General features: G+C 54.0%; 2 protein-coding genes and 1 long non-coding RNA gene across 3 annotated transcripts in view; 2 read left to right on the top strand and 1 right to left on the bottom strand.

Annotated features, from left to right (window-relative positions):
• The window catches only part of LOC140268291 (uncharacterized), a 224,728-nt gene that overhangs the window by 2,871 nt on the left and 201,015 nt on the right, over positions 1-20,842 (bottom strand). The gene's annotated exons all lie outside the window — the stretch shown is intronic.
• Positions 13-5,794, top strand: LOC140268993 (dynein beta chain, ciliary-like). Its single transcript, XM_072364007.1, has 3 exons — positions 13-399; positions 1,141-1,496; positions 5,555-5,794. Exons 1-3 carry the CDS (start codon positions 52-54, stop codon positions 5,751-5,753), a joined length of 903 nt encoding a protein of 300 aa, XP_072220108.1. The 5' UTR covers positions 13-51; the 3' UTR covers positions 5,754-5,794.
• Positions 5,802-20,723, top strand: LOC140269054 (dynein axonemal heavy chain 17-like). Its single transcript, XM_072364081.1, has 20 exons — positions 5,802-5,930; positions 6,002-6,087; positions 6,172-6,297; positions 6,531-6,689; positions 6,836-6,937; positions 8,933-9,100; positions 9,178-9,294; positions 10,646-10,896; positions 10,967-11,159; positions 12,655-12,801; positions 12,867-12,972; positions 15,102-15,196; positions 15,267-15,386; positions 15,461-15,604; positions 16,908-17,081; positions 17,162-17,398; positions 17,476-17,645; positions 20,224-20,356; positions 20,480-20,580; positions 20,636-20,723. The coding sequence occupies exons 1-20, from the start codon at positions 5,834-5,836 to the stop codon at positions 20,721-20,723; spliced, it is 2,814 nt and encodes a 937-aa protein (XP_072220182.1). The 5' UTR covers positions 5,802-5,833.

Genomic DNA, 20,842 nt, shown 5'->3' with positions numbered 1-20,842 from the left:
CTTCGGTTTGTGACCAGAACAAGAGGCAGAAGAAGCGGCTGAAACGGACAGATGGAGGGTGAAGAGGACAGACGGCTGACCCCCATCCGGAGCTTCACTCTCACCGGCTTCAGACTGGACCCGGACCGGTGGCAGGACTTCGTGTCGCAGGAGGAGAACATGGTGATCCTGGACAGCTTCTGCAGCAGTCAGGACTACAGCCAGCTGTTCATCTACCTGCAGCCGGACTCAGAACTCTGCGCCAGCCTCAGCTTCCCCGGAGGAGTCCAGACCAAGGTCCTCTGTGTGTCCAAGACGGTCCGTGAAGCCCTGACCAAGGAGAACTCCAGAACCACGTTAAGGATGCAGGAAATCAGGGGAGGAGACGCCCTGAGCTGCCTGATCGGCTTCACCGAGGAGGTGATCGCTGTCTCATACACCACAGCTCAGAGGTCCGGTCCGGTTCACTCAGAGGTCCGGTCCGGTTCTCTCTGAGGTCCGGTCCGGTTCACTCAGAGGTCCGGTCCGGTTCACTCAGAGGTCTGGTTCTCTCAGAGCTCCGGTCCGGTTCACTCAGAGGTCCGGTCTGGTTCACTCAGAGGTCTGGTTCTCTCAGAGGTCCGGTCCGGTTCACTCAGAGGTCTGGTTCTCTCAGAGCTCCGGTCCGGTTCACTCAGAGGTCCGGTCTGGTTCACTCAGAGGTCTGGTTCTCTCAGAGGTCCGGTCCGGTTCTCTCAGAGGTCCGGTTCTCTCAGAGGTCCGGTCCGGTTCTCTCAGAGGTCTGGTTCTCTCAGAGCTCCGGTTCACTCAGAGGTCTGGTTCTCTCAGAGGACCGGTCCGGTTCACTCAGAGGTCTGGTTCTCTCAGAGGTCCAGTCCGGTTCACTCAGAGGTCCGGTCCGGTTCACTCAGAGGTCCGGTTCTCTCTGATGTCCGGTCCGGTTCACTCAGAGGTCCGGTCCGGTTCACTCAGAGGTCTGGTTCTCTCAGAGGTCCGGTCCGGTTCACTCAGAGGTCCGGTCTGGTTCACTCAGAGCTCCGGTTCACTCAGAGGTCCGGTCCGGTTCACTCAGAGGTCCGGTTCACTCAGAGCTCCGCCCACTCTCACTGTAAACACCTGTCATGTCGCTCAGAGTAACGGGTTTGTCTTGTCTGCCCTCAGGTGACCTGTCTGTTGCTTAGCAACCCTGCGATCAGCGGGAGGTGGGCCCCAGGTGTGGCTGAATCAGCTCTTAGGTATCTGGAGAGGCAGAAGAACGTGGCGTTAGTGATGAAGGCTCAGGTGGAGGGACACACCTTCCTGACTCATCCTGATGCTCTACGTCACCGTGGCAACCAGGATGAAGGTCACCACGACTACGGGCACAGTGATGACAACAACAGCAACCATGGCCTCCATCATCAGGATGCCCTCAGTGGCCATAACGACAGCCATCACCATGACAACAATCACTCTGACAACAGTCTTCGTGACAATGATCTCAGTGACAACAGTGTCCTTGTGAACGCCACAGATCGGTAAGTTATGATGTCAGTCAGTTGTCCCAGAATGCATTTCACCTGGGATTGCAGCTCATCCTTACCTGTCTGATTTACCCGTCTCACCTGTACCTGTCTCACCTGTACCTGTCTCACCTGTACCTGTCTTACCTGTACCTGTCTCACCTGTACCTGTCTCACCTGTACCTGTCTCACCTGTACCTGTCTGATTTACCTGTCTTACCTGTACCCGTCTCACCTGTACCTGTCTCACCTGTACCTGTCTCACCTGTACCTGTCTTACCTGTACCTGTCTCACCTGTACCTGTCTCACCTGTACCTGTCTCACCTGTACCTGTCTTACCTGTACCTGTCTCACCTGTACCTGTCTTACCTGTACCTGTCTGATTTACCTGTCTTACCTGTACCCGTCTCACCTGTACCCGTCTCACCTGTACCTGTCTCACCTGTGACAGGTGTGCACAGGTATGTAAATGAGTGTATTCAGGTGTGTACAAATGTGATCAGGTGAATCAAGGTGTACAGATGTATTAGGTATCCACGGGTCTGTTTAGGTGTATTCAGGTACCTACAAGTGTGTCCAATTCAATTCAGTTTTATTTATAAAGTGCCAGATTACAACAAAAGTCATCTCAAGGCACTTAAATAATAAAGTCCAATTCAAGCCAATTGGAATTCAATTCATTGTAATCATAATCCAATCAATTCATATAGAGCCAATTCAAAAAATTAATATCCGAGCTAAGGAAACCAACAGATTGGACCGAAACTTGTCTTCAGTCCAATCTCCCGTCCTGAGCCTGAGGGACTGTGGAAAGGAACGACTCCCTTTAACAGGAAGAAACCTCTGGCAGAACCAGAACCAGGAAGAAACCTCTGGCAGAACCAGAACCAGGAAGAAACCTCTGGCAGAACCAGGAAGAAACCTCTGGCAGAACCAGAACCAGGAAGAAACCTCTGGCAGAACCAGAACCAGGAAGAAACCTCTGGCAGAACCAGGAAGAAACCTCTGGCAGAACCAGAACCAGGAAGAAACCTCTGGCAGAACCAGAACCAGGAAGAAACCTCTGACAGAACCAGGAAGAAACCTCTGGCAGAACCAGAACCAGGAAGAAACCTCTGGCAGAACCAGAACCAGGAAGGGTGGCCATCCGCCTCGACCAGCTGGGGTTTGAGAAGACAGAAAAGAGGGAAAAGAGGAGGAAAAACACGATAACACCATTCAAAGGACACCTGCTGGAACAGGGAAACATAGGTTAATAACCACAATAATGTCACATGGACAGAAAATCATTTGAGAAATTTTGTTCAGGTGTGTCCAGTTGTATCCAGGCACCTACAGGTGTATCCAGGCACCTTCAGGTGTGTTCAGGCACCTTCAGGTGTGTTCAGGTACCTACAGGTGTGTTCAGTTGTATCCAGGCACCTTCAGGTGTATCCAGGCACCTACAGGTGTATCCAGGCACCTTCAGGTGTGTTCAGGTACCTACAGGTGTGTTCAGTTGTATCCAGGCACCTTCAGGTGTATCCAGGCACCTACAGGTGTGTTCAGGTACCTACAGGTGTGTTCAGGCACCTACAGGTGTATCCAGGCACCTTCAGGTGTGTTCAGGTACCTACAGGTGTGTTCAGTTGTATCCAGGCACCTTCAGGTGTGTTCAGGAACCTACAGGTGTGTTCACTTGTATCCAGGCACCTACAGGTGTGTTCAGGCACCTACAGGTGTATCCAGGCACCTACAGGTGTGTTCAGGTACCTACAGGTGTGTTCAGGTACCTACAGGTGTGTTCAGTTGTATCCAGGCACCTTCAGGTGTGTTCAGGCACCTTCAGGTGTGTTCAGGTACCTACAGGTGTGTTCAGTTGTATCCAGGCACCTTCAGGTGTATCCAGGCACCTTCAGGTGTGTTCAGGCACCTTCAGGTGTGTTCAGGTACCTACAGGTGTGTTCAGGTACCTACAGGTGTGTTCACTTGTATCCAGGCACCTACAGGTGTATCCAGGCACCTTCAGGTGTGTTCAGGTACCTACAGGTGTGTTCAGGTACCTACAGGTGTGTTCACTTGTATCCAGGCACCTACAGGTGTATCCAGGCACCTTCAGGTGTGTTCAGGCACCTTCAGGTGTGTTCAGGTACCTACAGGTGTGTTCAGGTACCTACAGGTGTGTTCACTTGTATCCAGGCACCTACAGGTGTATCCAGGCACCTTCAGGTGTGTTCAGGTACCTACAGGTGTGTTCAGGTACCTACAGGTGTGTTCACTTGTATCCAGGCACCTACAGGTGTATCCAGGCACCTTCAGGTGTGTTCAGGTACCTACAGGTGTGTTCAGGTACCTACAGGTGTGTTCACTTGTATCCAGGCACCTACAGGTGTATCCAGGCACCTTCAGGTGTGTTCAGGTACCTTCAGGTGTGTTCAGGTACCTACAGGTGTGTTCAGGTACCTACAGGTGTGTTCACTTGTATCCAGGCACCTACAGGTGTATCCAGGCACCTTCAGGTGTGTTCAGGCACCTTCAGGTGTGTTCAGGTACCTACAGGTGTGTTCAGTTGTATCCAGGCACCTTCAGGTGTATCCAGGCACCTACAGGTGTATCCAGGCACCTTCAGGTGTGTTCAGGTACCTACAGGTGTGTTCAGTTGTATCCAGGCACCTTCAGGTGTATCCAGGCACCTACAGGTGTGTTCAGGTACCTACAGGTGTGTTCAGGCACCTACAGGTGTATCCAGGCACCTTCAGGTGTGTTCAGGTACCTACAGGTGTGTTCAGTTGTATCCAGGCACCTTCAGGTGTGTTCAGGAACCTACAGGTGTGTTCACTTGTATCCAGGCACCTACAGGTGTGTTCAGGCACCTACAGGTGTATCCAGGCACCTACAGGTGTGTTCAGGTACCTACAGGTGTGTTCAGGTACCTACAGGTGTGTTCAGTTGTATCCAGGCACCTTCAGGTGTGTTCAGGCACCTTCAGGTGTGTTCAGGTACCTACAGGTGTGTTCAGTTGTATCCAGGCACCTTCAGGTGTATCCAGGCACCTTCAGGTGTGTTCAGGCACCTTCAGGTGTGTTCAGGTACCTACAGGTGTGTTCAGGTACCTACAGGTGTGTTCACTTGTATCCAGGCACCTACAGGTGTATCCAGGCACCTTCAGGTGTGTTCAGGTACCTACAGGTGTGTTCAGGTACCTACAGGTGTGTTCACTTGTATCCAGGCACCTACAGGTGTATCCAGGCACCTTCAGGTGTGTTCAGGCACCTTCAGGTGTGTTCAGGTACCTACAGGTGTGTTCAGGTACCTACAGGTGTGTTCACTTGTATCCAGGCACCTACAGGTGTATCCAGGCACCTTCAGGTGTGTTCAGGTACCTACAGGTGTGTTCAGGTACCTACAGGTGTGTTCACTTGTATCCAGGCACCTACAGGTGTATCCAGGCACCTTCAGGTGTGTTCAGGTACCTACAGGTGTGTTCAGGTACCTACAGGTGTGTTCACTTGTATCCAGGCACCTACAGGTGTATCCAGGCACCTTCAGGTGTGTTCAGGTACCTACAGGTGTGTTCAGTTGTATCCAGGCACCTTCAGGTGTTTTCAGGTACCTACAGGTGTGTTCACTTGTATCCAGGCACCTACAGGTGTATCCAGGCACCTTCAGGTGTGTTCAGGTACCTACAGGTGTGTTCACTTGTATCCAGGCACCTACAGGTGTATCCAGGCACCTACAGGTGTATCCAGGCACCTTCAGGTGTGTTCAGGTACCTACAGGTGTGTTCAGGTACCTACAGGTGTGTTCACTTGTATCCAGGCACCTACAGGTGTATCCAGGCACCTTCAGGTGTGTTCAGGTACCTACAGGTGTGTTCACTTGTATCCAGGCACCTACAGGTGTATCCAGGCACCTACAGGTGTATCCAGGCACCTTCAGGTGTGTTCAGGTACCTACAGGTGTGTTCAGGTACCTACAGGTGTGTTCAGGTACCTACAGGTGTATCCAGGCACCTACAGGTGTGTTCAGGTACCTTCAGGTGTGTCCAGTTGTGAATAGGTATGATATATTTAGCCTCTTCCCCCTCTAACAGGAAGCTGTCAGATGCGAAGCTTCTCCACGCCTGTGAGGGGACGGTTGTGGAGTGGGCGGAGCTAGTGTCTGAGTTCCTGCAGCAGGAGTGGTCCAAACCGGTTTTGGATGGACTGAAGCCGCTTCCTTCAGAGGAGTTTGCCTACTGGAGGAGCCGCCAGCAGAACCTGCTCTTCCTCCAGAACCAGGTGACCCTGTGATACAGGCTGCTGATGGCACCGGGTTGTTGACAGATGCTGTTTATTGTGCTTATTGTTCTCGTGTATCGTTTGATCAGCTGATGAGCCCAAAAGCTCAGCAGGTGGAGTCCATCGTCCAGGCAGCAGACAGCATCTACTGGTCCACTCTGAGAGACATTTACAGAAGCGTCCAGGAAGGTACACAAGCACCCAGCACACCTGAGGTAAGCACACTGGCAGCCTCACCTGTCCATGCTCTGCCCTGCCAGGTGTGCAGGAGGCCGAGGACATCATGGTGAACCTGACTCCGGTGCAGCAGAAGCTTGAGGAGGTGGCACAGATGGAGTACCAGCAGGTACAGAACACGAGTCCGTTTGTCTGATTGGTCAGACGGGGTGACATCATCGGACTGTGACTGCACTTTGTCTGTGATTGGTAGCTGAGGGACAACATGGCTGCCGTGATGGAGGAGGTGCGTCTGCTTTGGACCCGGTCCAGGTTCTACTGTAAGCCCTGCAGGGTGGTGGTTCTGCTGCAGGAGATCTGCAACCTGTTCATACACCTGGTACCTGCACACACACACACCTGTTAGTTACAGGTGAAACAGCTGTTCAGCCAGATAGCCTGAAGATGTTTCTGTATTCAGCAGAGGAACAAAGCTAACAGTAAGCTCCATAGAAGGAACCCAGGAGTCCGCCTCTGTCAGAGGGGACAGAGCAGAGATAGGGTGCAGGGTAAAGATAACCTGCTTAGCTTATTAATCAGTGATCAGCTGATTGATCTGTGATCTGTCTTCAGAGCAGGAAGTTCCTGCATGGACAGGATGTGATGCGTTCTCTGGCATCAAATCCTGGTCCGGTTCTGGCTGATGTCAGACTGGTGATCTGGACCCTGAAGACCCTAAAGGAGACCTACGCTCAGAATAGGACTCTGCTGGAGACGCAGATCCAGAACCAGGTACTGTCTGTAGAGGCTCTTGGGTTCTGTAGTTCCTTATTGCTTTGGACTGAACTGGGCCGGACCAATAAGACAGGATAATTGCTTGTTATCACCTGTGCTGCTCACCTGTGTTCACCTGCCCCCTCCCTGTGTCCCTGGGACAGGTCCGTGATGCCGGCCAGCAGCACACGCCCAGCTGGGACTTCCCGTCTCACCTGGTCTTCCTCCACCTGGACAGCTTCCTGAAACAGCTGCACAGCATCCAGGTACAGGCTCAGCTGTTCTCACCTGGACCTGAATCCACATGGGGGTGGAATCTGTGGGCACCTCACGATTCGATTCCGACTCAGGGGCTACGATTCGATTATGAAGCGATTATTGATGGGTCTTTAATTTATGTATATTGGTGCACTTCTTTATTTATTTTGTCTCATGCATTCATAAGTTACAATTTTGAAAATCAGTGTAATAAGAAGCAAGTTCATGTCCGTTATATTTTATGAAACTAATGGAAATGCGTGCAAACTGGAAAGTTACGTCGGGTGGAATCAAGAGCTTCTACTTTAGCAGCAGCACAGAGCAGATCACAGAGCAGATCACAGAACAGATCACAGAACAGATCACAGAGCAGATCACAGAGCAGATCACAGAGCAGCAGCACAGAGCAGATCACAGAGCAGATCACAGAGCAGATCACAGAACAGATCACAGAACAGATCACAGAACAGATCACAGAGCAGATCACAGAGCAGATCACAGAGCAGATCACAGAACAGATCACAGAACAGATCACAGAGCAGATCACAGAGCAGATCACAGAACAGATCACAGAGCAGATCACAGAGCAGATCACAGAACAGATCACAGAGCAGATCACAGAACAGATCACAGAACAGATCACAGAGCAGATCACAGAGCAGATCACAGAGCAGATCACAGAGTAGATCACAAAGCAGATCACAGAGCAGCAGCACAGAACAGATCACAGAGCAGATCACAGAACAGCAGCACAGAACAGATCACAGAACAGATCACAGAGTAGATCACAGAACAGATCACAGAACAGATCACAGAGCAGATCACAGAGCAGATCACAGAACAGATCACAGAGTAGATCACAGAACAGATCACAGAACAGATCACAGAACAGATCACAGAGCAGATCACAGAACAGATCACAGAACAGATCACAGAACAGATCACAGAACAGATCACAGAGTAGATCACAGAACAGATCACAGAGCAGATCACAGAGCAGATCACAGAGCAGATCACAGAGTAGATCACAGAACAGATCACAGAACAGATCACAGAGCAGATCACAGAACAGATCACAGAGCAGATCACAGAACAGCAGCACAGAACAGATCACAGAACAGATCACAGAACAGATCACAGAGCAGATCACAGAACAGATCACAGAGCAGATCACAGAACAGATCACAGAACAGATCACAGAACAGATCACAGAACAGATCACAGAGTAGATCACAGAACAGATCACAGAGCAGATCACAGAGCAGATCACAGAGTAGATCACAGAACAGATCACAGAGCAGCAGCACAGAACAGATCACAGAACAGATCACAGAGCAGATCACAGAACAGATCACAGAGCAGATCACAGAGCAGATCACAGAACAGATCACAGAACAGATCACAGAGCAGATCACAGAACAGATCACAGAGCAGATCACAGAGCAGCAGCACAGAACAGATCACAGAGCAGATCACAGAACAGATCACAGAGTAGATCACAGAGCAGATCACAGAACAGATCACAGAGCAGATCACAGAACAGATCACAGAACAGATCACAGAACAGATCACAGAACAGATCACAGAGTAGATCACAGAACAGATCACAGAGCAGATCACAGAGCAGATCACAGAGTAGATCACAGAACAGATCACAGAGCAGCAGCACAGAACAGATCACAGAACAGATCACAGAACAGATCACAGAGCAGATCACAGAACAGATCACAGAGCAGATCACAGAGCAGATCACAGAGCAGATCACAGAGCAGATCACAGAACAGATCACAGAACAGATCACAGAGCAGATCACAGAACAGATCACAGAGCAGATCACAGAGCAGATCACAGAACAGATCACAGAACAGATCACAGAGCAGATCACAGAGCAGATCACAGAGCAGATCACAGAGTAGATCACAGAGCAGATCACAGAGTCGGAGCCCCACATCCAGAACCAGTCCTGACACATTCAGCATGTTTTCATCCACCACCTCCCGTAGGAGCTGGTCTGTGTCAGTCTGCAGGTGTACCGGCTGGATCAGACGGTTCTGTCCGGGGTCTGCGGCAGAATGTGGACTGAAGCGGTTCAGCAGGTCTATCAGAACTTTCTGGTCCACATGAGGCTGCTGTCAGACTGCAGCTGTGACCCGACCGACCCAGAGGACCAGGTGAGACTGGCAGGTGTGGTCCACTGATATTTGCTGCTTCCTGTCTCTGAATGCTCCCGGCACTCTTCCTCCCCCAGAACTTCAAGCAGAACCTGGATCGGTTTCAGGCCCAGGTGTCGGAGCTGGAGACGCGGCTGGTGTCGGTGCTGAGCAGGGCCTTGGAGGACTGCAGCGAGGCCTCATCTGCAGCCAAGGTACCGGTCTGCTCACCTGTTCTGACCCCCTCTGACCCGCCCTCTGACCCCCTCTGACCCCCTCTGACCCGCCCTCTGACCCCCTCTGACCCGCTCTGACCCCCTCTGACCCCCTCTGACCCGCTCTGACCCCCTCTGACCCGCTCTGACCCCCTCTGACCCCCTCTGACCCCCTCTGACCCGCTCTGACCCGCTCTGACCCCCTCTGACCCGCTCTGACCCGCTCTGACCCCCTCTGACCCCCTCTGACCCGCTCTGACCCGCTCTGACCCCCTCTGACCCCCTCTGACCCCCTCTGACCTGCTCTGACCCCCTCTGACCCCCTCTGACCCGCTCTGACCCGCTCTGACCCCCTCTGACCCGCTCTGACCCGCTCTGACCCCCTCTGACCCCCTCTGACCCGCTCTGACCCCCTCTGACCCCCTCTGACCCCCTCTGACCCGCTCTGACCCGCTCTGACCCCCTCTGACCCCCTCTGACCCGCTCTGACCCCCTCTGACCCGCTCTGACCCCCTCTGACCCGCTCTGACCCCCTCTGACCCCCTCTGACCCCCTCTGACCCGCTCTGACCCCCTCTGACCCCCTCTGACCCCCTCTGACCCGCTCTGACCCCCTCTGACCCGCTCTGACCCCCTCTGACCCGCTCTGACCCGCTCTGACCCCCTCTGACCCCCTCTGACCCGCTCTGACCCGCTCTGACCCCCTCTGACCCCCTCTGACCCCCTCTGACCTGCTCTGACCCCCTCTGACCCCCTCTGACCCGCTCTGACCCGCTCTGACCCCCTCTGACCCGCTCTGACCCGCTCTGACCCCCTCTGACCCCCTCTGACCCGCTCTGACCCCCTCTGACCCCCTCTGACCCCCTCTGACCCGCTCTGACCCGCTCTGACCCCCTCTGACCCCCTCTGACCCCCTCTGACCCGCTCTGACCCGCTCTGACCCCCTCTGACCCGCTCTGACCCGCTCTGACCCCCTCTGACCCGCTCTGACCCCCTCTGACCCGCTCTGACCCCCTCTGACCCGCTCTGACCCCCTCTGACCCCCTCTGACCCCCTCTGACCCGCTCTGACCCCCTCTGACCCGCTCTGACCCCCTCTGACCCGCTCCGACCCCCTCTGACCCCCTCTGACCCGCTCTGACCCCCTCTGACCCGCTCTGACCCCCTCTGACCCGCTCTGACCCCCTCTGACCCCCTCTGACCCGCCCTCTGACCCGCCCTCTGACCCGCCCTCTGACCCGCTCTGACCCCCTCTGACCCCCTCTGACCCCCTCTGACCCGCTCTGACCCCCTCTGACCCCCTCTGACCCGCTCTGACCCCCTCTGACCCCCTCTGACCCCTCTGTGTTTCAGGTGGTGAAGATGTTTGGGTTTCTCCTGGATCGCCTTCTTATCCAGGATGAGCTGCGTCCTCACCTGACCCGGCTGGTGAAGATGGTCCGGTTGGAACTGGACCAGACCGAGCTGCTGTTCCACAGACACAGAGAGAAGTTGGAGAAGTTCTGCAGGTTCGATCCGGTGGCAGCAGCTCAACTCAGCTGGATTCAGCAGCTCCGACGGAGAGCTGAAGAGGCTCTGAAGAACTTCGGGACAGTCCAGAACCTGTAAGACCCGCACACAGCCTCACTGCATTCCCATCAGAACCAGCTGCCAGAACCTCTCTCTGTGTTTCAGGTGTTTGGACCCAGCTGAGGCCCAGCTGGTTCTGAACAGGTTTGGGCAGATCCTGGAGCTCCTGGTGAATGTGAAAGATAGCGTGAGGTCTGACTGGAGCTCTCATCTGGACTCTGACTGTGGGCTGGTTCTGGAACAGCCTCTGATCAGAACCAGCCACCCGGGCCTGCTGGAGGTGGGCTGCAGCCACAAGGTGGGCCTCCTCACAGCTCCTCCTCCTCTCAGCTCCTCCTCCTCACAGCTCCTCCTCCTCACAGCTCCTCCTCCTCTCAGCTCCTCCTCTCAGCTCCTCCCCCTCTCAGCTCCTCCCCCTCTCAGCTCCTCCCCCTCTCAGCTCCTCCTCCTCTCAGCTCCTCCTCCTCTCAGCTCCTCCTCCTCACAGCTCCTCCCCCTCACAGCTCCTCCTCCTCTCAGCTCCTCCTCCTCACAGCTCCTCCCCCTCTCAGCTCCTCCTCCTCTCAGCTCCTCCCCCTCTCAGCTCCTCCCCCTCACAGCTCCTCCTCCTCTCAGCTCCTCCTCCTCTCAGCTCCTCCTCCTCTCAGCTGCTCCTCCCCCTCTCAGCTCCTCCCCCTCTCAGCTCCTCCTCCTCTCAGCTCCTCCTCCTCTCAGCTCCTCCTCCTCACAGCTCCTCCCCCTCACAGCTCCTCCTCCTCTCAGCTCCTCCTCCTCACAGCTCCTCCCCCTCTCAGCTCCTCCTCCTCTCAGCTCCTCCCCCTCTCAGCTCCTCCCCCTCACAGCTCCTCCTCCTCTCAGCTCCTCCTCCTCTCAGCTCCTCCTCCTCTCAGCTCCTCCTCCTCTCAGCTCCTCCTCCTCTCAGCTCCTACCCCTCTCAGCTCCTCCTCCTCTCAGCTCCTCCCCCTCTCAGCTCCTCCCCCTCTCAGCTCCTCCTCCTCACAGCTCCTCCCCCTCTCAGCTCCTCCTCCTCTCAGCTCCTCCCCCTCTCAGCTCCTCCCCCTCACAGCTCCTCCTCCTCTCAGCTCCTCCTCCTCTCAGCTCCTCCTCCTCTCAGCTCCTCCTCCTCTCAGCTCCTCCTCCTCTCAGCTCCTCCTCCTCTCAGCTCCTCCTCTCAGCTCCTCCTCCTCTCAGCTCCTCCTCTCAGCTCCTCCTCCTCTCAGCTCCTCCCCCTCTCAGCTCCTCCTCTCAGCTCCTCCTCTCAGCTCCTCCCCCTCTCAGCTCCTCCCCCTCTCAGCTCCTCCCCCTCTCAGCTCCTCCTCCTCTCAGCTCCTCCCCCTCTCAGCTCCTCCTCCTCTCAGCTCCTCCCCCTCTCAGCTCCTCCTCCTCTCAGCTCCTCCTCCTCTCAGCTCCTCCCCCTCTCAGCTCCTCCTCTCAGCTCCTCCTCCTCTCAGCTCCTCCTCCTCTCAGCTCCTCCTCCTCTCAGCTCCTCCTCCTCTCAGCTCCTCCCCCTCTCAGCTCCTCCCCCTCTCAGCTCCTCCTCATCTCAGCTCCTCCTCTCAGCTCCTCCTCTCAGCTCCTACCCCTCTCAGCTCCTCCTCCTCTCAGCTCCTCCCCCTCTCAGCTCCTCCCCCTCTCAGCTCCTCCTCCTCTCAGCTCCTCCTCTCAGCTCCTCCTCTCAGCTCCTCCCCCTCTCAGCTCCTCCTCCTCTCAGCTCCTCCTCCTCTCAGCTCCTCCCCCTCTCAGCTCCTCCTCCTCTCAGCTCCTCCTCTCCTGTCCTCCCTGACTCCCTGCAGGTGGAGGAGGTGCTGCGAGGCCTCAGGTACGTGAACAGGAAGGGAGGCGTGGCGCTCCAGCCCCACGCCGCTCACCTCCTGGCCCGCAGAGATGAAATCTCACAGACTCACCTGACTCTGAGTCACATGGTGTCCTGCTACAACCAGGTGTGTGTTAAGGCTCTGGTGCTAGTCCAGGTGAGGGTCATGTGACTCACTGTGGCCTCCTTCAGGTGGTGATCAGGGCCCTGCAGGTGGAGCTTGATCTGATCCAGGACCAGCTGCAGAACCTCAACCAGAACCTGTCCCCACTGCAGAGGAACACTTGGAGCTCAGAGGGTGAGGCGTCACAATCACAAGCAGCTCTTCTTCTGCTGTGCTTCCGCAGCTCTTCTTCTGCTGTGCTTCCGCAGCTCTTCTTCTGCTGTGCTTCCGCAGCTCTTCTTCTGCGGTGCTTCCGCAGCTCTTCTTCTGCGGTGCTTCCGCAGCTCTTCTTCTGCTGTGCTTCCGCAGCTCTTCTTCTGCTGTGCTTCCGCAGCTCTTCTTCTGCTGTCCTTACGCAGCTCTTCTTCTGCTGTCCTTACGCAGCTCTTCTTCTGCTGTCCTTACGCAGCTCTTCTTCTGCTGTGCTTCCGCAGCTCTTCTTCTGCTGTCCTTACGCAGCTCTTCTTCTGCTGTGCTTCCGAAGCTCTTCTTCTGCGGTGCTTCCGCAGCTCTTCTTCTGCTGTCCTTACGCAGCTCTTCTTCTGCGGTGCTTCCGCAGCTCTTCTTCTGCGGTGCTTCCGCAGCTCTTCTTCTGCGGTGCTTCCGCAGCTCTTCTTCTGCGGTGCTTCCGCAGCTCTTCTTCTGCTGTCCTTACGCAGCTCTTCTTCTGCGGTGCTTCCGCAGCTCTTCTTCTGCGGTGCTTCCGCAGCTCTTCTTCTGCGGTGCTTCCGCAGCTCTTCTTCTGCTGTGCTTCCTCAGCTCTTCTTCTGCTGTGCTTCCGCAGCTCTTCTTCTGCGGTGCTTCCGCAGCTCTTCTTCTGCTGTGCTTCCGCAGCTCTTCTTCTGCGGTGCTTCCGCAGCTCTTCTTCTGCTGTCCTTCCGCAGCTCTTCTTCTGCGGTGCTTCCGCAGCTCTTCTTCTGCTGTGCTTCCGCAGCTCTTCTTCTGCGGTGCTTCCGCAGCTCTTCTTCTGCTGTGCTTCCGCAGCTCTTCTTCTGCGGTGCTTCCGCAGCTCTTCTTCTGCGGTGCTTCCGCAGCTCTTCTTCTGAGCTTTCATAGCAGCAGTGTCTGATAACACAGTATTTGTGAAATGGATGAGGAGAAATTAAATGTTGAGGTGGAGAAACATCCCAAACCTCACAACCTTCATCACTACAGAAACATTTAATTTAATTTAATTTAATTTATTACCAGGACACAAATTCAATTCAGTTTATAAAGCACCAAATTACAAAAAATGTCATCTGAGAGCACTTCAAACAACACAGTCCAATACAAGCCAATTGGAATCCAATTCATTAAAATCCAATTTATACAGAATCAATTAAATAAGTAGCCTAGCTAAGGAAACCAGCAGATTGCACTGAAACGTCTCTTTGATCCAATAAGGAATTACAGTAGTTCAGTCCTGAAGGAACAGATGCATGGAGCAGTTTCTCTGCATCACCCTGAGACAGGATGGTCCTGATTTATTACGAAGGTGAAAGAAGGCAGAAACCTGTTTTATATGAGAGTCAGAGGACAGATCCTGGTCAGAAATAACTCCAAGGTTCCTCACTGTAGGACCAGAAGCCAAGGAAATAGCATCTAGAAAAGGATTCGTGATGCAGACTCTGAGACAAAAGAGGAGGTTCAAACAGGTTTATTAGACAGGGCGAGAAGTACCGGCGAAGGTACAAAAACGTCAGGCAAGATCGTGGTCAGAAAACAGGTTCAAGGTCGGTAATCAGGTAACTAGAAGTAGACAAAGTAATGCTGGGACTCTGTACAAGAGAAGACGAACTGGCGACAAACAAAGGAAGCACAGAGTAAAGGAGAGAGGGAACACAATCAGGAACAGGTGAAACACATGAGGGAGGCAGGTAATCAGGGAGGACACACAGGGGAAGGAGGAGACCGAAAAGACAAGACAGGGAAGAAATAATGAGACCTGAAAACATGAATTCTCAAGACAAATGCAGCTCTGAGATCCAACAGGACAAGCACAGAAACAAGTCCGCTATCAGAGGCTAAGAGGAGATCATTGGTAACTTTCACCAGTGCTGTTTCTGTGCTATGATGCACTCTGAATCCTGACTGAAACTCTTCAGATTATTTCTGTGGAAATGATCACAAAGTTGAACTTTAGACAAAAAGGGAGATTGGATATAGGTCGATAATCAGCCAACACTTCTGAATCAAGAGTAGGTTTTTTAAGTAAAGGTTTAATTACAGCAACCTTAAAAGTGTGAGCAGTTTGAACAGAACTTTAACCTGCGTGTGTTCAGGGGTCCAGCAGCAGCAAACAGAGAAGGTCAAGAGCTTCTACTCCACAGTCAGGGATGCAAGAGCCAACATGGAAGCCATCATAAAGTTCACACAGGTGAGTGAAACACGGCCCTTTTTCTCAGGCTGTTCTCAGGTGATTCAGGTGTGTGCTGCTGTCAGTGCAGGAGTGGGCGGAGCTCGACCTGCTGCAGCGGTCAGGTGACGCTCTGCTGGAGGGCGGAGTTACAGAACAGACCTGCAAACGCATCAGAGAGGACGGGGAGCAGCTGCTGAGGCTAACCCAGGTAACAGAAACGCCTGCAGGGCTCTGGCTGTGGGGGGGTCCAGCTGCTGATGAGGCTGTGACTCCCGTCCTCAGGTAAACAGGAGTCTGTACGGCGCTGATGAGTCCTCTCGGACTTGGATGAAGTACCTGGACCACATCGACGACAGAGTCCAGGACGGACTGTTCCAGCTGCTGCTCAGAGCGCTGCACTTCCTGTCTGACAACATGAGCCCGCAGGTAGGCACACCTGCACGCATGTGTGAGCCCCTCAAAGGGGAGTTAAAGGCAAAGCTCGGTGTTACAACAGAACCAGGAACATTCCACAGTGCAAGTCTTCTGCTGTCTGCGGACCGGGCCGAACCAATCCCTGCAGAGTTCTGATGAGATCTAACAGCAGAGATCATGTTTCTCCAGTTTTAGCTTCTCTTTATTGGCTCCCTGTTAGATTCAGAATAGAATTTAAGATTCTTCTCCTCACATATAAAGCTCTTAATGACCGAGCTCCATCACATCTTAAAGATCTCACAGTTGGATATTTCCCCAACAGAGCACTTTGCTCTCAGGCTGCAGGTTTCCTTGTGGTTCCCAGAGTTTCTAAAAGCAGAATGGGAGGCAGAGCCTTCAGTTATCAGGCCCCTAAAAGCAGAACGGGAGGCAGAGCCTTCAGTTATCAGGACCCTAAAAGCAGAATGGGAGGCAGAGCCTTCAGTTATCAGGCCCCTAAAAGCAGAATGGGAGGCAGAGCCTTCAGTTATCAGGCCCCTAAAAGCAGAATGGGAGGCAGAGCCTTCAGTTATCAGGACCCTAAAAGCAGAATGGGAGGCAGAGCCTTCAGTTATCAGGCCCCTAAAAGCAGAATGGGAGGCAGAGCCTTCAGTTATCAGGCCCCTAAAAGCAGAATGGGAGGCAGAGCCTTCAGTTATCAGGCCCCTAAAAGCAGAATGGGAGGCAGAGCCTTCAGTTATCAGGCCCCTAAAAGCAGAATGGGAGGCAGAGCCTTCAGTTATCAGGCCCCTAAAAGCAGAATGGGAGGCAGAGCCTTCAGTTATCAGGCCCCTAAAAGCAGAATGGGAGGCAGAGCCTTCAGTTATCAGGCCCCTAAAAGCAGAACGGGAGGCAGAGCCTTCAGTTATCAGGCCCCTAAAAGCAGAATGGGAGGCAGAGCCTTCAGTTATCAGGCCCCTAAAAGCAGAATGGGAGGCAGAGCCTTCAGTTATCAGGCCCCTAAAAGCAGAATGGGAGGCAGAGCCTTCAGTTATCAGGCCCCTAAAAGCAGAATGGGAGGCAGAGCCTTCAGTTATCAGGCCCCTAAAAGCAGAATGGGAGGCAGAGCCTTCAGTTATCAGGCCCCTAAAAGCAGAACGGGAGGCAGAGCCTTCAGTTATCAGGCCCCTCTCTGTGGAACCAGCTGCCAGTTTGGCTTCAGGAAGCAGACACCCTCTCTACCTTTAAGATCAGGCTGAAACTTTCCTTTCTGATAAAGCTTATAGTTATGTAAGTGTATGTGTGTGTGTGTGTGTGTGTGTGTGTGTGTGTGCAGAGCTGCAGCGCAGCGTTGTTGATGGTCCATCTGCAGCTGCAGGAAACAGGAAGTGAGTTTGTGCCGGCGTTTCACGGCGGCCTCGCAGACTTCCTGAAAACCATCATCAATGAGGTTTATGCAGCAGCCGCTCTGCCGCCCAGGATATCTGTGAGTCGCCATGACAACTACCAGGTGAGTGTGACCTCACTCTGACATCAGATGTCGAATCCACACCAGGCTCGACTCACCTGTTCTCCTCACCTGTGCATCAGGTGTCTCTGCAGCAGAACCCAGAGCTCTGTGCGCTGGAACAGGAAGTGATGCGGGAAATGCAGCACGTGACCGAGGAGGCGGAGCACCTGAGAGCAGGGCTGGACAGGTACTCACACCTGTGGATGAATAACAGGAGGGTGACATTTGAGGAGTTCCTTACCTACAGCAGACAGCTGGCACCTGAGGAGCTGGAGGCCACTGAGACTCCACCCGCCCTGAAGGACTTCCAGAGAGAGGTGACTCACCTGTCCACACCTGTTCTCAAACTCCTGTGTGTGCAGGTGAGGCAGGTAACAGTGTGGTCCTGTTTCAGATCCACACACTCCGCACACTGAGCTCAGAAGTGACCCACCTGGATGATGTCATCAACCTGCGCGGCTGGCTGCACGTCGACTTGCGACCTTTCAAGGCCTCCTTGCTGTCAATCATCCACGACTGGAAGCACATGTACACAGACTACCTGCTGGACTCGGTCAACACCAGGTAAACTCACATGAGAGCAGGTGGACCTGCATCAGATGTTTTAATAAGAAGGTGAAGGCTGAGGATTCATAATTATGAATCCACACCAAACTCTATTCAAATATCAGATCATTTTACAGAGCATTGAACTACAGTAACGTCACATCAAACCATCCCATCCTCATGTTGTTCTTCAGTGTGTCACACCTGCACTCACACACACTCACACCTGCACTCGCACACCCGCACTCACACACATGCACACTCACACCTGCACTCACTCTCACACACGCACACCTGCACTCACTCTCACACCTGCACTCACTCTCACACACGCACACCTGCACTCACTCTCACACACGCACACCTGCACTCACTCTCACACCTGCACTCACTCTCACACACGCACACCTGCACTCACACTCACACCAGCACTCACTCTCACACCTGCACTGACTCTCTCACTCGCACACCTGCACTCACACTCACACCTGCACTCACTCTCACACCTGCACTCACTCTCTCACACGCACACCTGCACTCACTCTCACACACGCACACCTGCACTCACTCTCACACCTGCACTCACTCTCACACACGCACACCTGCACTCACACTCACACCTGCACTCACTCTCACACCTGCACTCACTCTCTCACTCGCACACCTGCACTCACTCTCACACCTCTGCACACTCACACCTGCACTCACTCTCTCACACGCACACCTGCACTCACTCTCTCACACGCACACCTGCACACTCACACCTGCACTCACACTCACACCTGCACTCACACTCACACCTGCACTCACTCTCTCACTCGCACACCTGCACTCACTCTCTCACTCGCACACCTGCACACTCACACCTGCACTCACTCTCTCACTCGCACACCTGCACTCACTCTCACACCTCTGCACACTCACACCTGCACTCACTCTCTCACACGCACACCTGCACACTCACACCTGCACTCTCACACCTGCACTCACTCTCACACTCGCACACCTGCACACTCACACCCTCACACGCACACCTGCACTCACTCTCACACCTGCACTCACTCTCTCACATGCACACCTGCACTCACTCTCACACCTGCACTCACTCTCACACCTGCACACTCACACCTGCACTCACTCTCTCACACGCACACCTGCACACTCACACCTGCACTCACTCTCTCACACGCACACCTGCACTCACTCTCTCACTCGCACACCTGCACTCACTCTCTCACTCTCACACCTGCACACTCACACCTGCACTCACTCTCACACCTCTGCACACTCACACCTGCACTCACTCTCTCACACGCACACCTGCACACTCACACCTGCACTCTCACACCTGCACTCACTCTCTCACACGCACACCTGCACTCACTCTCACACTCGCACACCTGCACACTCACACCCTCACACGCACACCTGCACTCACTCTCACACCTGCACTCACTCTCTCACATGCACACCTGCACTCACTCTCACACCTCTGCACACTCACACCTGCACTCACTCTCTCACACGCACACCTGCACACTCACACCTGCACTCACTCTCTCACACGCACACCTGCACACTCACACCTGCACTCACTCTCTCACACGCACACCTGCACTCACTCTCACACCTGCACTCACTCTCACACCTGCACACTCACTCTCTCACACGCACACCTGCACACTCACACCTGCACTCACTCTCTCACACGCACACCTGCACTCACTCTCACACCTCTGCACACTCACACCTGCACTCACTCTCTCACACGCACACCTGCACTCGCACACCTGCACTCTCTCTCTCACACGCACACCTGCACACTCACACCTGCACTCTCACACCTGCACTCACTCTCACACTCGCACACCTGCACTCACTCTCACACTCGCACACCTGCACACTCACACCTGCACTCACTCTCTCACTCGCACACCTGCACTCACTCTCACACCTCTGCACACTCACACCTGCACTCACTCTCTCACACGCACACCTGCACACTCACACCTGCACTCTCACACCTGCACTCACTCTCACACTCGCACACCTGCACTCACACCTGCACTCACTCTCTCACACGCACACCTGCACTCACTCTCACACCTGCACTCACACCTGCACTCACTCTCTCACACGCACACCTGCACTCACTCTCACACCTGCACTCACTCTCTCACTCTCACACCTGCACTCACTCTCACACCTGCACTCGCACACCTGCACACTCACACCTGCACTCACTCTCTCACTCGCACACCTGCACTCACTCTCACCTGCACTCACACTCACACCTGCACTCTCACACCTGCACTCACTCTCACACTCGCACACCTGCACACTCACACCTGCACTCACTCTCACACCTGCACACTCACACCTGCACTCACTCTCACACCTGCACACTCACACCTGCACTCACTCTCACACCTGCACTCTCACACCTGCACTCTCTCACACTCACACCTGCACTCTCACACCTGCACTCACACTCACACCTGCACACTCACACCTGCACTCACTCTCTCACACTCACACCTGTCCCTTGGTTAACTGACACTGATTCAAACGGGTGTGTGTGTCTGTTCGTGTTCAGCCTGCAGCAAATGAGTCAGCGTGGCGCTGATGATGAGCCCTCGTCTTCCTCCACCTTCCCGGTGACAGACACCATCCTGCTGCTGGAAGCTGCTGCAGTGGAGCTTCCTGCACACCTGGCTGCACGGCTGCAGGTACTGACATCCGCTCCAGATGTGTCACCCATTGTTTACTATGACATCAGCACAGTGTGATCAGAACTTCCTGTCAGAGATGACATCACTTCACCTGTGCTGACCTGAGCCCGATCCAGTCAGAGTTCTGAAACCGGGCTCGAGTTAGAACCTGCTCTCCACACGCCCCCTTTAACCATGAGAGGTCGATGCGGGGTGATGACTGAGTTCATCTGTCACTCGAGGTCAGAATCAGAAGCTCCTGTTTCAGGTGTGAACCGCTGTGCTTTTGTGTTTCAGTGTTGATGGAGGAGACGAGCGAGGACGGAGTCAGGAGACTGAACTGAAGACTTCTTCGTTCTTTCTTAATCACATTACAACAGACTGATCTGAGGTCAGGTGGCATCCTGGTTCATTTGTTGGATGAAATAAAATAACTTACTGTGCATCAGTTTGAGTCGGACTTCCTTTTTCCAGAAGATCTATCTCCAGCCAGCAGAGGCATCA

The sequence above is a fragment of the Leuresthes tenuis genome, unplaced genomic scaffold, assembly GCF_036924035.1.
Source record: "Leuresthes tenuis unplaced genomic scaffold, fLeuTen1.0.hap1 SCAF_14, whole genome shotgun sequence".
In the NCBI taxonomy this organism is placed as follows: Eukaryota; Metazoa; Chordata; class Actinopteri; order Atheriniformes; family Atherinopsidae; genus Leuresthes; species Leuresthes tenuis.
The sequence above is the reverse complement of the archived record's forward strand: the minus strand, read 5'-3'. Positions and strand labels throughout refer to the sequence as shown.